At 29.6% G+C, this 18,809-nt stretch overlaps 1 protein-coding gene across 1 annotated transcript; it reads left to right on the top strand.

Annotated features, from left to right (window-relative positions):
* The first annotated feature begins 2,920 nt into the window (after positions 1-2,920).
* LOC103576026 (39S ribosomal protein L33, mitochondrial) lies at positions 2,921-18,412 on the top strand. Its single transcript, XM_053742818.1, has 3 exons — positions 2,921-3,178; positions 17,979-18,082; positions 18,158-18,412. The coding sequence occupies exons 1-3, from the start codon at positions 3,135-3,137 to the stop codon at positions 18,265-18,267; spliced, it is 258 nt and encodes an 85-aa protein (XP_053598793.1). The 5' UTR covers positions 2,921-3,134; the 3' UTR covers positions 18,268-18,412.
* The last annotated feature ends 397 nt before the right edge of the window (positions 18,413-18,809 follow it).

Raw genomic sequence — 18,809 nt, 5'->3', positions numbered from 1 at the left:
AATACATTCTAATTTGACTTGAACATCGATAAATATCATGAGACCACATAGATAAGTTTGGAATCATAAGTTTAGACGGAAGCACTGTAATAAATAAAAAAAATTGTTGTCAGTTGACTCTGCGGGCCAGCCCTAAAACTTCCCGCTGCTTTCGAGCTCCTTGAGTTCGAAATCATTGTTGAGAATACATTTTTGAGTTCTTCGAGCTCGAAAATACTTTTGTATACCTTTCATTTCGAAAAATAACGTTTACCATTTTTTCTACAACGATATCTCTCGAACGAATTCACCGATTGAGACGGTTGAGGTGGCAATCGACGCGTTTTATTGAGTTCTAGAGCTAATCAAATTTAAAATTGATTTATCAAGACGTTTTTGAGAAATTTCAAAAAAACTAAAAAAAAAACAATTTTTTTTTAATTCTTTCGTTAACGGTTTCTCTTGAACGAATGAACCGATTTTGATGGTTGAGGTGGCATTCGAGGCGGCTTAGAAAGTTTTAGAGCTGATTAGATTTTGGAATCAATCCATCGAGCAAATTAAAAGTTATTCAAAAAAAACATTTTTGAAAAAATTTTATTTTTGAAATATCTCCAAACGTACCATACCGATTTAACTCAAATTTTCAGTGCTCATAATATTTAACAAGCCGCGTCGAATGACACCCTGACGATTAAAATCAGTTTATCCGTTCAAAAGTTACAGAATATTTACATACGTACGTACGTACATACATACATACACTCGGACATCATCTTGAATCTAGTCAGAATAGTTTCCTAGAATCTCAAAATGTCGACATCTGTTGGAATTCCAATTTTCGCGAATCGGGGTAAAAACAATCCCTGATAACACGAGTTGATCGTGAAAAAGTTGGTCATTCATTAGTTTCTGACCAACTTGACGACAAGTTGTCGACAACTTTAGATTTTGCAACTTTTGGCTACAAGTTACCGCCAACTTTCTCAGAAAGTTGGTGCCAGTATGGAGCCGCAACTGGAATGCAAGTTTCTGAGGAAATTGAAAAGAAATTTACCGTCAACTTATGATTGCCAACTTTTGCAAGCAACTTTTGCCACCAACTTTCTCAGGAAGTGATCGTCAACTTTTTGGATTTACATTTTTTGCCACCAACTTTCTCAGAAAATGTCCATCAACTATTGGAGGTACCAACTGTTGGCGGTCAACTTGGTTCCAGTTGCGGCTGCAAGTTTCTCATCAGTTTCTCACCAACTTGGCTATCAGGGAATAACTTCCCAAAATTTTATACGCTGCATACACGCCTGGGTGCGAATAGTCTCGTCCTAAAATAAATTGAAATAGTTAATAATGAGAGGCTAAATAAGGATTGTTTGCAAAAACCTGGTAACCATGTTTATTGCATATTAATGTCAATTTAAAAATTCAACTTGACCAAAATGCGGTTAAAATTGGGCAGCAAATTGCTAGCAAGAGTTGAAGATCAAAATTTTCAGTTAACTTTCTGTTAATTTACACCGTGTGTTATGCTCATGTTGTAGTTAGAAAACTGAATAAAGTTGACGTTTATTTGCTATCAATTTCAAAGATAGTCAGCTCGACAGCTCAAACTTGAATTCGTTTACCTCCAATTTACGACAGACATTTCACGGTAAAATAATACCAAATTTTTGCATGAGCACCTTGATTATTTGGATAACAATAATAATCTTAAGGTGTGATTAATGTAGGTTATGGCATCACTATAAATGATGTTTTTATAAAATTATATCTGATAAAGATAGTTCATGACAAATACAATCTTGTATACTCAAAAATGCTTATTTGGTAATTAAAACAATTTTTGAGTGTACAGAAGTATCTGTGTACACAGTACAGGTTATTTTAAACTTCTATTCAAATGTCATTATAGACATAAAATCATTTTGAAATAATTAAAAAATGTAATAGTTGCTGTACTAATTTGTCAATGCTTTGGTTCCCACTATATTAAATTGGTGTTAATACCGTACGATGGACGGTGTGGCTCAATAAGTTATAGATGAAATTGAACGGAATATAGTATAGTGCCGGATAGCTCAACTGGTAGAGCACTCGGCGCGATACCGACATGGTCTGGGTTCGATTCCCAGTTCGGGCTATCTATATTTTTCTCAATTTATCTATAAATTGTCTTATTGAGAAGGTTTGCATGTTTTAGGTTTCCACTATATTAAATATAATGCATATATTATTAATGTATAGATATATTAGCAATTATAATTAAAACCCGGATAAAAATAAACTCGGTTTGAAAAACTGGCCCTTAACCCCTCTATCTTGATATTTTTTCAATTTTTTTATTTAAATCATTAGAAAATCGTTTGTTGGTGATTGCCAGTTCATTTAAATTATCAATACAATAACCCTAATTGCCACTTTAGCTTGAAATTGATGGTAATTTGATGTTGAATTACCCGAAATTTGCTGCTCGAATTTGCCATCAATTTAACAGCAAAAGTTGAAAATAAAAATTTGCGGTTTTAATTTTTGCTCAATTTAAAGGTAACTTTTTACGAAAAAAAAAATCGTTCATGTTCATTCTTACCAATTCAGAATGTAAGCAAATTTAAACATCAAATTGTCTACGATTTGATGGTAAAAAAATACTTAATAATTTTTTAAGTCAAATTAACAACAAATTGACATCAAATTTGCCTCAAAAATTAACAACTTTTTTCTATTCAACTTTTGAAGTGGATTTGTATTCTAATTTGGGCAGTCAATTTACGTCAAATTCAATTGCAAGTTGCATACAAACTGTTGTAAAAAATGGAAAATTCCGAAGTTGACGGAAATTTGACGAAAAATTCAACGAAACTTCTACTAAAGCAGACCGTGCTATTAGGGTTAATATAAATTGAGTAATTTTATTATAAAAAATCGATGCTAATTGTGTAGAGCCGGTTGAGCAATCCTGACGATCCTATCCGGGCCCCGGGATTTGTTTACTTTCAGATTACTCTTTCTTTTTTATATACTCCGTTGGGTGTATAATACATTTTTCTCGAGCTCTTAAATAACCATCGAAATATAAAATTAATGGGATTCGAAACAAACAACGTTAGTAAATATTGTTAGAAACTGTTATATAATTTCGGTAAATAATTTACACTATGTTTCTCACAGGTTTATTATTTGCTAAAAAAGCCAAAAGCAAGTAAGTTGATTTCTGAAAATAATAAATTAAGTATTCGTCGAGATTAGATTTTTTTGGACTTGAATTGTTTGGAACATAAAGTAAAAACCCCTAACCCCGATCAGCATTATTAGTAGCTCACTCTAACTAATTATTGCGTTCTTGTAACTTTTTTAAAAAAAAAATTATCATTGATAAAGAATTGATAGTGAACCTAAACATATTAAAATATGACGTATCAACGAATCTCATAGTTAATCATAAATTTAATTTGAGTTACCGTTTTCAATGCCGTACTCAACCGGCCAGTGTTTACTTTAACGTTTGTTAGGTTAGTATTGGTTAAATTCTTTAATAAGTGTTATAGTTACATATATGTTCAATCAATATTTCGAATTTGCGGGAATTAAATAAAGTAATATATTTTCTGAATTATTCATCAAATCAATAAACTTATCATAAATAATTATAAAAAACAAAAAAATAATACTTTTTCATTTTATATACAAATTTATATTAAGTGAGCTAATCTCGCTCCAATCAAAAGTGATTAGGTGATGAATATTTTACCTTGGTTCATTAATTATTGATAAGTAGATGTTTTAAGAAATCTAGGAATTGTATTTGTCCTCATGGCCGATTCTTCAAGGAATTTTGTCATAACCTATCATAATTGGTTGCGTAGAATTGGATAATACTATTTATTAAAGAATTCACATATATATATATATATATATATAATAGGGTGTCCGTTATTTCCCTGATTAAACAAAACGATATGTAACAATAAAAAACGATTAAAAATTAAATCGTCATAATCGTCATGGATTTTCAGATTTAATCGTCCCAAACCATCAAAAGACGATTTATTATTTTACAATTAAAAACGATTAATGACGATTAAAATTTAAAATCGTCATGAATCATCTTTAATCTTCATTCGAAAAATGTAATCGTTTTTAATCATCAATTAACGATTCATGACGATTCAAAACGTTTAAAACAGTTTTAATCGTCACAAATCGTTTTGTTTAATCAGGGTTACCAAATTAGATTTTTTTACTTGGCCATGATGTAAATCATTTATTTGTGATCCAAAAGTGATAAAAAAAAATAAAAAAGTTTATTCTAATGCCGTTTAACCCTGCCTAAGTAATGATACATTCTCATTTTAGTACAATGAGAAAAATTTTATTACTCGCTTAAAAATAAGTGCACAGCAATGACTAATACATAATAGAGTAGGAAATTTTCGGCTGTTTAGAAATGGTCTCATATGTTTTTTTCGTGAGTCCAACTGTTTAAGAGGTATTGAAGGTCAAAGTTTGATTTGTTTAAGAAATTTTGCGTTTTTGTTTGAAATTTTATAACTCTAACACCTAGACATAAAATTAAGCGCAATGAACTTTCTTGTAAGAAATTTATCGCTCTTTCTAAAAGGTGTCTTACACTTTTTTCGTAAATCCAAGCATTTAAGTGATATCGAAGCTCAAAGTTGATAGATTTAAAAAATTATGTTTTTCAATTAAAATTCTATAACTCTTCAACAAACGTATATTTACATAAGCTTCTAACAAGTTTTCGTTGGAAATGTACCGCTCAATAAAAAAGGTCTTTTTGATTTTTTGATAAACTCAACCGTTTAAGAGATATTTAAGCTTTAAGTTAACAGAAAAGTTTCACAAGCTAACTCAAAATTTTGCTCCGATGATATAAAAAAATTTCTTCTATTTCGAGCTTTCTTGTCCAAAAATGGACCAAACGAAAACTTTTTTTTTTCATTTTCTTCTTTTTTGAATGTAGTTTTCAGAAAAAATCATTCAGAAGGTCCTTTTATTTGTTAATTTAATTTTTCGAAGAAAATTCAAGTTATAGCGATGATTACCATTCAAATTTATTGTTCATATTTTTTTTCAAATTTAAAAGTTCTCTGAGCACTTTAAAAAATTTTAAGCATGGTGTTATGAGAAATAAGGCTAGTTAAAAAGAAAATTTTTTTTTTTAATTGGAAAAAAAAATATAAACCGAAAAAAAGTCCATTCGGCAGCCGAAATGAAAGATAGATTTTTCAATTAATCGATATAAAAAGTTAGTTTCATTCATACATATCTTGTGATATATGTTAGTGTATAGTTATGACATGAAATCAAACTCATTTTCTAAGAGTGAGGGTAAAAAAGGACAACGATTATTTTTAATAGAGAACTTCAGATAGTTGATTTGACATAACATTTTAAAGGTAATGTACCAAACTAACCTTAACATAAATAAAGTATTGAAAATTTAATTGTTATGAGATCAAAATTGCAATTGCTGTTACAATAGCAAGAGCAATTATAATTATAGGACGTACAGGTACGATCAAAACATCATAAATAATAAGAGAAATAATTTTAAAATATAATATGGCTGTGGAATTTACAGGATATTTTGTTCGCAATAACATACACGTGACAAAATTGTATTATAATAGGAAACGCATAAGTTATGTGGTATGAAAACCATATTTTCAACATTTTTTGATTCCATTTAAATTTTCAAGGCTATAAAATTATTGGAAGAAATAGTCAAAACATAACCCTGATTAAAACTACTCATTGAAAAGGATTGAAAAAGATGAGAATTGAATACTTTTGAACACTTTCTATACCCCAACATTTTCATTTGGACATAAAATTAATCCTTTCCAATCCAAAAATAATATGAGAATTTCTAAACTTGCGAGGAATTGAAAAAGATTCAAAAGAATTGATATTTTTAATCTTTCTGAATACTTCTCAATACCAAAATAATATATCACATTTCGGGGCACGTGTAGGATTGAAAAGAATTCAAATGAATTGAAATTTTTGAATCTTTTTCAATCCTTCTCAATACCAAAATAGTTCGATATTTCGAATCGAGTGTAGGATTGAGAAGAATTCAAATGAATTGAAATTTTTGAATCTTTTTGATTCCTCAATACCAAAATAATTCGATATTTCGAATCCAGTGTAGGATTGAGAAGAATTTAAATGAATTGAAATTTTTGAATCTTTCTAATGTTCTTTCAACAAAATAATATTAAATTCAGGAACCAGCAAAGAATTAAAAAATATTCAAATCAATTCCGCTTTCAATGTTTCACAGTTTTTTCGTTATAAAGAAAATTATAATTACCTTGCACGAATAAAAATCTAAGTAATTAGAACTATATAATTGTTATAATGCCCTTCATAAATTTTATTTCAATTATGATTATAAGAATTTTTTTTGTGTAAGAAGTGTGAAATTTCAATTTCTTGATATCGAATAGAAATCTTTATAAATTAGCTTAATAGCGAATTACCTTATCGAATAATTCTTTTAGGTAAAAGAAATATGGATTCTTATAAAAAACTCAATTTTATTGTCATATTCTTACAAATTTTTCTGGGTTTACATAAAATTTAATCAAAATGACGTTATTTTGAGATGAAGTTACATTTTTAGAACTATTGTTTACAAAATTAAAATTAAAATTATTTACAAAGTTACATCTCCAATTTCAGTACTGCACTACTGAACTTCAAAGTCATTTGGATGTTGTGTTAAGTAGTTCTGATTTCTTTCATTACTTATCAATGCTTTTATTGACATATAAATCATTTTGGTTTTAATCATAGTTACTGGCAATATTATCGTTTCTCTTCCACGGTCCATAATTTTCCACAAATGATTACATTGTTCCATCATTTCAACATCCAGAATGCAAGCTTCTACGAAAGCAGAGTTATCTTTCATCAAAAATCGCATGATTTGGGCCATTCTACCATCCATCAATTTCATAAATGAATTATTCGTCTTCTTAGCTTGATTATACGTTTTACTGTGATACATTTTACTGTTAATTAAACAACGACTGTAATATGAAATAGACCCTGTCGATGACTGATTTACAATATCCATCATTAATGCGCCGTCTTTACTTTTTACAAAGTTACATGCCTTGTTTTGTCTTTTATCTATTATTTTGTTATAAAATTGTCGACAGGAAGTGTTAGTCTCATCATAAATCATTCGCTGGAAGTTGTTATAGCGAAGCGTACGATTAGCCATCTGGTTGAGAACTCCATTAGGACCAGATACTTTCTGTTTCAAATTATATATATAATTTTCAAATGCATAAGCAGACGTTGCCCACGATGGACCATTTTTACGTACACTTTCGACTATATGAAGTAAAGAATGGATATTAAAAGTAATAAAAGAAACTTGATAAAATTTTTGACAGTCACATACGAAGTTCAAAAGATCTATTTCACAAGTCAAAAGTTGATCCTCACATAAATTCACTGAAAGGAGTTTATAAATACTTTTTACCAATAGTTTGTATGAATCTAACAAATCTTCTCGCAGTATTCCACTTAAAACTGGGATGCTGTAGAATAATAGCCAAGAACGCCACTCCGTCGCTTTCCACGTTCTCTTCTTTAACAGCATTTGTGGAGTTCGATGAATTTCATTAGTTGGGTGTATATTAGTTAGACGTGCAATTATCAATTTCTTTTGGTCTGCTGTCAGAAAATTTTTACTCCATCTGTTCCAAAGCTGACGAGTTACTCCTAATAACACTGCATGCATGTAGTCATGAGGAAAACCCTAGATGCAATCGAAATTTGGAAGTGACGAAAAAATACTAGGTCCCTTTATATCATTAACTGTATATTTCTCATTTTTTTTAGTTTTAGGGATTTTTTGGATATCTTTCTTATGCTTTTCGACGTCTTTGAGGTAATTATGATGGTCTCGTTGTTGCGGAATTTTCGGTGTTACTGGATATTTCATGCTTCTGGAGCTGTATATCCCTCGTTGGTAACACCAACTGCAACCATGAAACCCATTAAATTGCAATCGGTTTTGCAAAACAGGTCGTGCCACAGAATCAACAGGAAAACAGAAAATTTTTACAAAGTAAGTTGTTAACGTATCATCAATATTTACTACTTTCAAACCTTTTTTTGTTAAATTTTGCATTTATTTGATGAATGTGCTTAGGTAAAGGTTCATAAACTGTGGTTTAGGTTCAGTTGATGTGTACCATAATCCAGCCAAAAGCATAAATTTATGACGTATCACTTGTGGAATCTCATTAATTATACATTGAATTGGCCAAAAACTATTTTTCCCGCTTTTAAATAATGGTGCTCCATCGAGATTTACATTTAACGTTAATACTTTTTCACCAATTCTTTTTTTTGATTTAATAAATTCATCATTTCGATATCGTTCACTGTCATATACATCGTTTATTCCATTACCTACATTCGCATCGAAGTTTTTATCAATATTGTTGTCGATTTCACTCTGAAGATATTGATTTGACAGAATATGTTGTAATTGCGACTTTAAGTCTAGGGTGACAAAAAAGTTTCCATCTTTTTTGGTTGCTTGGTACTTCTTTTGACATTGTTGACACTTTACTTCGAATCGCATACTTTTATTCATTGGTATCTGAGTGCTTACGGTTACATTACATGTAGTGCAGTAGTATATATATTTGTAATTCTTAAAATGGAATTCAAAAGTATTGAAAGAAATTCAATTTTTCATCATTTCAATATTTTGCAATATGGAATTATTTAGGTATTGAGAAGGATTGAAAAAGATTAAAAAATTTCAATTCATTTGAATTCTTCTCAATCCTACACTGAATTCGAAATATCGAACTATTTTGGTATTGAGGATTCAAAAAGATTCAAAAATTTCAATTCGTTTGAATTCTTTTCAATCGCACATATGACCCGAAATGTGATATTATTTTGGTATTGAAAAGTATTCAGAAAGATTAAAAATATTAATTCTTTTGAATCTTTTTCAATTCCTCGGAAGTTCAGAAATTCTCATATTTTTGGATTCAATAGAATTGAAAAGTATTAATTTTATGCCCAGATGAAAATCTGGTGGTATAGAAAGTATTCAGAAGTATTAAATTCTCATCTTTTTCAATCCTTTTCAGTGAGTATTTTCAATCAGGGTGAGAATTAAAGAGTATTCAAAATATACAAGAATTAATCCTGATGAATATATTTGAATTCCACTCTAGAATTAAAAGGTATTCAAACGATAAAAAATTGAATCCCCTTCAATACTTTCGAATTCCACTTTGGAATTAAAAGGTATTGAAATGATAAGAGATTGAATTCTTTTCAATACTTTTGAATTCCATTTTAAGAATTACACAGTATTCAAATGATCGAAATTTCAATCCCATTCAATACTTTTCAAAACCTCTGTTGGGATTGAAAAAATTTTCAATCCCTCTCAATGAGTATTTTTAATCAGGGAAAGTTTAAGGTAATAAATCAAAGATTATTAAACGAGCTTGCAGATAATTTTTACGGAAATTGTCTATGAGTTTTAGTTGTAAAGTTATATGGACTTTAAAAGTAATTAAAAACTGACATTTTCGAAAAATCGTTAAAATTTCAAACAGCCATAACTTTTAAACTAATCGACCAATTCAGCTCATCTTCGAACTTAACCGTGATAATTACACATACAATAAGTCTAGAAAGTTTCATTGAGATCGGATAAGAATTGTAGACGCAATCGTGTCCTCAAAAGTCCGTTCTATCACATAAATATACATATATATAAATATATATATATATATATGTCGGATGAACAGGAGGTATAGGCTCACTACCAATGCTGCCAGAACGTGCGATATATTTACCCCCTCCTGAGGTGAAATAGCATTGAGTGTAATGGCAGAAGGGGGTAAAAATATCGCACGTTCTGGCAGCACTGCTCACTACCCAGAGTATCGGAATTATTTTGTCCTGTCATTTTATTTAAAATATAAACAAATAATAATCACACCAAAAACAGCACAGTTGTAATAGATTGCGCCAAGTACACATTCAAATTGCAATAATATATTTTCTATTTTACAAAAACATTTGAAATCACTGAATAATGCCAAGTTAAGATTTAACATTCTGCAATAAAACAGTTGATAGATCGGTTCAATTGATATAGATATACTTAATACAAAAAAGAAATCGGTAAAAAAGACGGAAATCATTAAAATATCAAGTATTTGAAATTTTTTAATTAAAAAAGAAAAGAAACTTTTTTAGAAAATATACAAATGAAAAAAAAAATTAGTTGAACGTATTTGGTGTGCGTTATTAAAGCGAAATAAGTATATCATCTCATTGTAAAACATTTACAAATTATGACATAACAAGTTTTTTGCGTTAACGCACACCAAGTACGTTCGAATAATTTTTTTTTTTTTCATTTGTATATTTTCTAAAAAAATTTTTTTTCTTTTTTAATTAAAAAAACTTTCAAATACTTGATAATTTAATGATTTCCGTCTTTTTTACCAATTTCTTTTTAATATTAAGTACATCTATATCAATTGAACCGATCTATCAACTGTTTTATTGTAGAATGTTACATCTTAACTTGGCATTATTTAGTGATTTCAAATATTTCTGTAAAGAGTAAATATATTATTGCAATTTGAACGTGTACTTGGCGCAATCTATTACAGCTGTGCTGTTTTTGGTGTGATTTCAAATCTTTTTGTAAAGGCATTATATATATATATATATATATATATATATATATATATATATTAGGGTGTTTAAAAATAAACATTTCTTTTTTTTTTTAAGTCTTATGGTCTTAAAAGTAAGTCTTAGGTATTAAAAAAATCCTCCCAAAAGAGTAGCCTGAAAGCTCAATCCTGCTAAGAGCTCAATCAATATTAATTTTCTCATTTGAATTACGTGTAAAAATTTTTTTTTTTTGAAAATCAAAGTACGTGGTCTTGTAGCAAATTAAATTCTCTACAAAAAAGCCTCTTAGTGTTTTCGTCGTACAACTAACAGAAAAAAAGTTATGAAGCTTGATACAATAGTGAATTGAAAAACTTAACGTAAAGATAATTTCCGGATTTTATTACGTGTACAAGTCTATATGGTGAATCTATATGCCATGTATAATCAGTAAGGTGTTTTAAAAAGATTTCTGAAATTTTACTTATTTTTCGTAATAATTTCGAAAGAAAAATATTTTTTTTAAGAATTAAAAATTTTTTTCTTTCTGTATTTTTAATTTAAAAAAAAAAGTTCTGTTCTGAAAGTACGGAAAATTTTTCCCATGTGTTCAAAAAAAAAAAATTGACAGATAACATTAGTTCAGAAGAAAAAACCTAAATTTCTATTAAAAAACTGTTTAGTTTAATGGAAACATGAAGTTTACTATTTAATATAGTTTAAAGCTTTATAACTTTTTTTCTGTAAGTTCTCCGGAGAAAACAATCAGAAGCTTTTTTTGTAGAGAAATTAATTTCCTACAGAACTCTGTGCTTCGATTTTCGAAAAAAAAATTTTTTAATACTTTTATTTTTAAAAAACAGGAAAAAAATTTTTTTACATGCAATTTGAATGGGAAAATAAGTATTCGTTGAGCTCTTAGTAGAATTGAGAGGATTTTTTTTATACCTAAGACTAACTTTTGAGACCATAAGAAAAAAAATTTTTTTTTCTGAAACACCCTAATATATATATATATAAATACAATCGGGGACATTAATTCGAGTTGGTTTCTCGAGCAAAGTAAATTTTACTTATCTCAAAAAATAATTTTAAATTCAATCATTTTTATGCTCAATGAAAGATTAATGATATTCTTTTATTATTTGAAACCGCCAAATTTAAGGTTATCAATAAATCTCGAAACTCAGAAACCGACTCGAATTAATGTCCCCGATTGTAGGTGTATGCGATGTCAATTTTATAATTATAAGTGGCGAACAATTTTAAGCACTGCCTCAATTGTTCGCTAGATAGCGCCTAGTTTAAATCAAAGACAGTGCTTGCTTATTCTTATAGGCTAAATGCCAATTTTTTAAGGCCAGCTTTTTAATCCGAGATTCTTAATCTGCAACTTAATTATTGCTAGTATACTTGTATATTTTCATATGAATGTACGAGCAATAATAATCTAATCACGTATTAATAAAATTTCGTATTGAGAAATTACCCTTGACTAAACGTGATTATATGTATAGACCGAGTTACTGATATTACATTTCGGATCAGTTTTTCAAATCGAGTTGATTATTAATCCGGGTTTAAATTATTATTACTGGTATGTCTATATATATATATTATGAATACCAGCACTTTAATTCAAACTCGGATTAAAACGAACCCAGTTTGAAAAAACTGGTCCTTAATAAAGTCTGCTTAACAAATGCTAAGAACAAATTAATTATGCATATATTTTAAAATACATATTAATGAAAATGTTTACAATTTATTGTGTATACTCTTGTGCTAAGACACGAAAATATACATACATACTAAAATATATATTGATGAAAATATACACAATTCATCAAAAATTAGACATTTTTAAATTTATTGAAATTATCAAAAACGGCGCAAGCAAAAATTTAGAAATTTAAAAATGATAACTCAAATATACATATGTGTTTGAACGTGTACTTGGCGCAAGACACGACCGTGTCTCCTGATTACATGAAACAACGATTTAATATTAAAGTAGTATTGTTCACACATAATAATAACTAGACAATCAGTATAATAAAGATAATATCTCACAAATGTTGATACACACAGAATAGTAACTAGCTCAATAGTTGTTACACGTAAAATTGATTAAACTAAAATAACAATAATAAATGATATTAGCCGTAATATACAATCGCCCGATAATATCATTAATAAACTCTGATTTGACAATATACGAGTACTACGGTAAACTAGGCTCGAGAACGAATCCACGGTCAGCAGGATAACTTCTACTCGCACAACGAATGCTCGATCAGAACTAACTCAACTAGTCCTAAAACTTTGTACTCTTCGTTAAAAACCTTTTTCTCAAAATATTTAAATAGTAGGGGAGCCCAAGATTAATATACAGGGGGATACCTTGTACCCGGTTAAGTACCTCCACAAAACATGAGGCCCATATATAAGGCCGCCCGTGAAGGATACAGGATCAGATTAGTAAAAAAAAATTGACCATCAGAAATTCTCGAGCGCGTCAGATTAAGGTCGGGTGAGTTAATTACATCCTAAAAAGTGTATATTCCACTAATCTGACAATTTGAGAGTGACGTAAAAAAAAGGGGAGGGCAACTAAGTTGTAAAAAAAAAACGTCATCTCGACATTCTCGAGCGTAGCTAAATTTTTTTTTATTTTGAAGGAAATAATTCAAGAATAATGAAAAATATATAATCTGACGATTTCCGCAAGCCGAAATAACAAAAATTCGTCGATAAAGTTAAATGCGTGCAGCTGCGTGATGCCTACATTTCCTTCTACGGATTTCTATTCCTCCCTCACTCTTTCTCTATCTATTACTCTCTCACTCCGTCCCCACTCTGGTTTCTGTTGCCATGACGCCATCACAGCTGATCATAAAGACTCGTTCGTGGCATACTGTTTACAACGTGTTTCAAAAATTTTTTTGAAAGTGGTTTTTTTGGAATAACTTTTAACCGGCTTTATCGATTAAATTCAAAAACTAATCCGCCTTTGAGCTTGAAAAACCACGTCGATCGCCACCAAGCTGGTCAAAATCGGTTGATTCGTTCGAGAGATATCGGGAACGAAAGAAACCCGAAAAAGTGTTTTTTCGGGATTACTCCGAAATTTTTAATTCGATCAATTAAAATTGCAAAATTACTAATGAGGGTGATAAAACTGTGTTGAATGGTGCCAACCGCGTGAAAATTGGTTGATCCATTCAAAAGTTATTGCGGTTTGAAAATTCCAAAAATAGTGTTCTATGAAACTTCTATCAGTCCTTCGAGCTGGGAGAGCTCAAATGCACAGAAATATTATTTCTTTGAACTTAGCGAGCTCAAAATATCACATAAATTATATTTTGAGCTCAAAAATGTCATAAGTACAATGTAAGCGCCCAGGAATGGAATTAGCGGGAAGTTGCAGGGATGGCCTTTAAAGTGAACCGTTTTTCTAATTTTTTTTGTCAGATCAGGCGAATCCCTCTAGATAATCGTCAGATTATGAGACAATACGTTTAGAACATAAAGATGAACCATATATATCTTAATCTGACGCGCTTGAGTATTTCAAAATGGCGATTTTTTTTTTTGCACATTATGAAAATGGCCGCGAGTTTGCGTCCCATCGAAATCGTCAGATTAGTGAATGAGAGCTTTTTTTTGGTGTACTTAACACTCCCTTCGAAAATCTGACGCGCTCGATTAAATTTTTTTTTTTCATTTTCAACCCGTAAATACAACCACCCGCATCATGCAAACGATCAGATTAACATACGTACATTATTGAAAATACGTAGGGCATTGATGCTATCAATATCTGATGCGCTCGAGGATGTCCATGCAACAGTTTTTTTTTACATATTTAAAAATCTATAGCCGCTTCCCCCACCGATTTAAAGGTATATATCATATAACATTTTTTTCTTCTTATCATCTAAGCTTTGCATCTCAATAGGTCTCTACGACGCTCGAGTAAATCCCCATTTAGCCTCGTGGGCTCCCTTACTTAAAGGAGGACAACCGTCTTATATTAATTTACTATCTTGTCCTCTGTGACTTACTATACCCATCCTGTGACCGTGGCTGCGTTTGGTGAACAGATGTCACAGCGAGCCTAAGCCTTCCGCAATAAACATAATCTGCTTAAGTTGTAAACAACTAGAACTTAAATTTTATTATTTAATTGTTACTATAAAAACTAGTCTCGACTGTTGGGAATTTCCCGTCTCATTGGAAAACCCCATTTTATTCTTTCATCTCCGACATATATATATATATATATATATATATATATATATATATATATATATATATATATATATATATATATATATATATATTAGACTATTTAAAAAAAAACAATTATTTTTTTTCTTCATTATATCGAAAATAATGTTGGAAATGACAAAAAAAAAAATACTGTAAAAGTTTGAGCTCTTAATATTAATCTGTCTTATAATTAATCTGTTGCTTTGTCAAAATTACAATGTACCTTGTAAATTCTGTTCGATGTATTTTAAAATTTTCTACGTGATCGTAATTTGTTCAGTAATTCCATACTGTCCTCATGTTAATTTGCTATAGTAATTTTTCTATAAATTTTTGATGTAAAAAATACTGTAAAATTCTCGGCGTGTAATATCTTCGCACTGTTAAGCATTTAGTTACTGTGAATAGCGTATAATTGTAAGGAATTATTCTCAACTTAATTGCTAGTTATAAGTAAATATAGAAAAAAAATTTTCCAACTGTAATAAATAGTATATTGTGTGACAAGGGATGAAACAAGACGATTTCAGACTGCGGGTGATGTCAGCCCTTGCCTGCGGCTCGGGCAGCCAACCTCACCCTAGTCTGAAATCGTATTTTATTCTGAGTTACACACTATATTTTTCATGATTACCTTCGTCGAAACTTCAAGATTCAGTGTTTGCAGCCAGTAAGAAACAAGTTAATTTCAAACCGATGATGTGGAGAACTGATAGAGAATGAGAAATGTGTTTTACAGTCACTTATTAAATAGTAAATAAGACAAAAATATTATTTTCACTCATTTTTTAGTAATTTTATTTGGTTGATTAAAACTGGCAGTTACAAAACGAAATGAATAAACTGAAGTGACAAGTAAACAAATGAGAGTAATAAGGCTGCAAATGAACATTATAAATAACTGACACCGGGCAGAAACTATTGTGTTTTTTCCCAAGGGATGAAACACGCATGTTTCTGCCCGCTGTATAGAGGTATTTTTGAATTATGAATTCGCTAGCAGTTGTTTGCAGCATCGGCTTGAAATTAACTTGATTCGACGGGCGGTAAAGACAGTGAAACTTTAAGTTTTGATACTGGTATCATGAAAAATCTTTTAATTTAACAATTGAAATTCATTAAATTATAATGAAAACCAATTTTTGACTTAAATTCTAATAATTCGAATAATATAATTGATTTTAAGCAACAAAATTTAGATTATTTAAGAAAATTTTCAGTTAATTGCAAATAACTTACGACTTGTGAGAAATATCGAAAATTTTCTCTTAGATAAGTTATAGGAAATAAAATGCTCTACAAAAAATGTCCAAATAAATTTTTCCATAAATTTGATAGTTGCGTCAAAAAATTTAAAAAATGTAAAAATTTATCATCAATCTAACTTTAACTTTGAATAACTTTGGAAAAAATAAAAATATCGAAAAATTATTTGTAGAGCGTCAAATTTCCCATAAGGACATGTTTTGAACATTTCAAACTATTGGTCCCACCATGAGCTACAAAATCCCAAAGCTTAAAAAATAAATTTTCCCATGTTATTTAAACGGGAAATAGAAAATTGCGATGCGGCAGTTGTTAATATTAATATTAAGAGCTCAAACTTTCACAATATTTTTTTTTCGTCATTTTCAACAATATTTTCGATATAATGAAGAAAAAAAAAATAGTTGTTTTTTTTTTAAACAGCCTAATCTATACCATGTTTTGTCACATTAACTATTGGAAATTCTCCGAAAAAGTGAGCCGTTATTCTTTTTTACCCTCACTCATTGAAAACGAGCCTTATTTCACACCATGATACACACTAACATGTATCACGAGATATTCATGTACGAAACTAACTGATTTGATTGATTGAATAAGAAATCTTCCTTCCATTTCGACTGCCAAATGGCCTTGTTTTTTAATTATAGGATTTTGTACGAGTATGATTAAAAAAAAAAAAAAATGGTTTAAAACAATTCGAAATGATTGAAATGAATTCAGTTCTAATACTAACTAGATATAAATTAATTATTGAGTCAATGATTTTCTTTAGTCAGGGTAACTGGCAATAGGCAGTTTTTAAAATTTTGGAATTAATAAATAAAATTGAAGCAGACTAAAAATTAAAATATACTTATTTAGATAAATGAAAAATCAGCATGCGCATTTTTTGTAAGTTAATTAGTTAATTTATTTGTTTAAAATTTATGAATTATTTCATCTGATATCAGGAAGAAATGATCAGACCTGATCATGCCTGTTCATGTATGATTAGGCCTAAAATTAGACCTGATTTTGCCTGTTCATGTATGATCAGGCCTGTAATCAGACATGATCAGGCCTGATCATACCTGTTCATGCCTGGTCATACCTGTTTATGTCTGAAGCGTTAAATACACTCAGGCCTGATCATACCTGTTCATGCCTGGTCATACCTGTTCATGTCTGAAGCGTTAAATACACTCAGGCCTGATCATACCGGTTCTTGTCTGTTCATGGCTGTTCATGTATGTTCATGCCTGTTCAGATCTGAAGCGTTAAATACGCTCAGGCTTGATCATGCCTGTTCACGTCTGTTTATGGCTGTTCATGTCTGCTCATAGATATAAAATTTTGTTGACCAAGAATCTATCACATATAAGATTTTTATTGCTTAAAGTTCATACGAAACTTACTTGTCAACCAAATCTCTTAGGTCAGTGGATAGCGTGTTAAACTTTCGAGCGCAAAGTCCACGGCTCAAATCCTACACACGCCCGAATTTTTTTTTTTTTTTTTTTTTTTATTTTTATAGCAATAATTATATATAATATAATATAGTTATACATAATTATATATAATTATGTAGGGCTATTTTTTATATATAATTTTTTTTCCCGGATATGTCTGATCATTTTTTCCCGGGTATACTTTCATACTCATTAACATTTTATTATAATTGATAATATTTTCTTAATCTATTAGGATAAGAAAAATGTTGTTGATAGATAGAAAGTTTCATTAACAAATATATTATGATTGTTTAGACATGTTTTAATGACGGTGGAAAGTTTAGTAAGTGGACATAAGATCAATAGAATTCGTGAAAGACTTGCCGATAAATTGGAATTCATGTTCTTCGATCCCTATGGTAACTTTTATTTATTAATTAAAATTTATTTCTGTAATAATTTGTGTGAAAAACTCATATTTATTTTAATTTTAGTTCAGCAAGAAGTGATGTACAGAGAAAAAAAAAAACTTTGCAATATATATAGATTGAAAGACAAATCAAAACCATATCCTGTCCGTAAGAAGCATTATTGGGAATCTTAATTTTAATTTCATAGTACTCATATTTTGAACGCTTTATTATAATTAATAACATACTTAATTATTTTTAAAATGATTCAAACCATAATTTATAACAAATAAGTTTCAAACAATAAATATTTGGATTATTAATAAGTATTAAAATTAAGTATCTAGCCATGTATTCATTTTATACTTGCTTATAAGCGCCCCAAATCACTAGTCTATGCTGAGATAACTCCATGTAGTAGATTTCTGTACCAGTATAATATAAAGGATAATAATGTCATAAGGAATCTATCTGTGTTAAAACTATTCTATGCATGGCTCACAATACTGTACAGAAAAAACAGTAAACTAGAATCAAGAAAAATATTTTTGGTTCAAACAAATTTTTTGATCAGCTAGAAAAATAAAAATTTTCTTGCACCCAGTTAATGATTATCATGAAATTTAAATCTTGAATCGAAATTTTGTTTTTTCAAATCAACGTATCTTTACACTTGAATCAGAAAAGAGTTACTTGTTCCAAGAGTTTTTATTTCTTAATACGGGAAATATTTTTT

Source organism: Microplitis demolitor, chromosome 2, assembly GCF_026212275.2.
Source record: "Microplitis demolitor isolate Queensland-Clemson2020A chromosome 2, iyMicDemo2.1a, whole genome shotgun sequence".
In the NCBI taxonomy this organism is placed as follows: Eukaryota; Metazoa; Arthropoda; class Insecta; order Hymenoptera; family Braconidae; genus Microplitis; species Microplitis demolitor.
The sequence above is the reverse complement of the archived record's forward strand: the minus strand, read 5'-3'. Positions and strand labels throughout refer to the sequence as shown.

What these genes read in the sequence shown, in the direction of transcription:
- LOC103576026 (XM_053742818.1), top strand. Translation starts at nt 3,135, where the DNA reads ATGTTTCTCACAGGTTTATTATTTGCTAAAAAAGCCAAAAGCAA. An exon ending in GCTAAAAAAGCCAAAAGCAA is followed by an intron (nt 3,179 to 17,978) that starts GTAAGTTGATTT and finishes ATGATTGTTTAG; the next exon opens with ACATGTTTTAATGACGGTGG. An exon ending in CATGTTCTTCGATCCCTATG is followed by an intron (nt 18,083 to 18,157) that starts GTAACTTTTATT and finishes TTTTAATTTTAG; the next exon opens with TTCAGCAAGAAGTGATGTAC.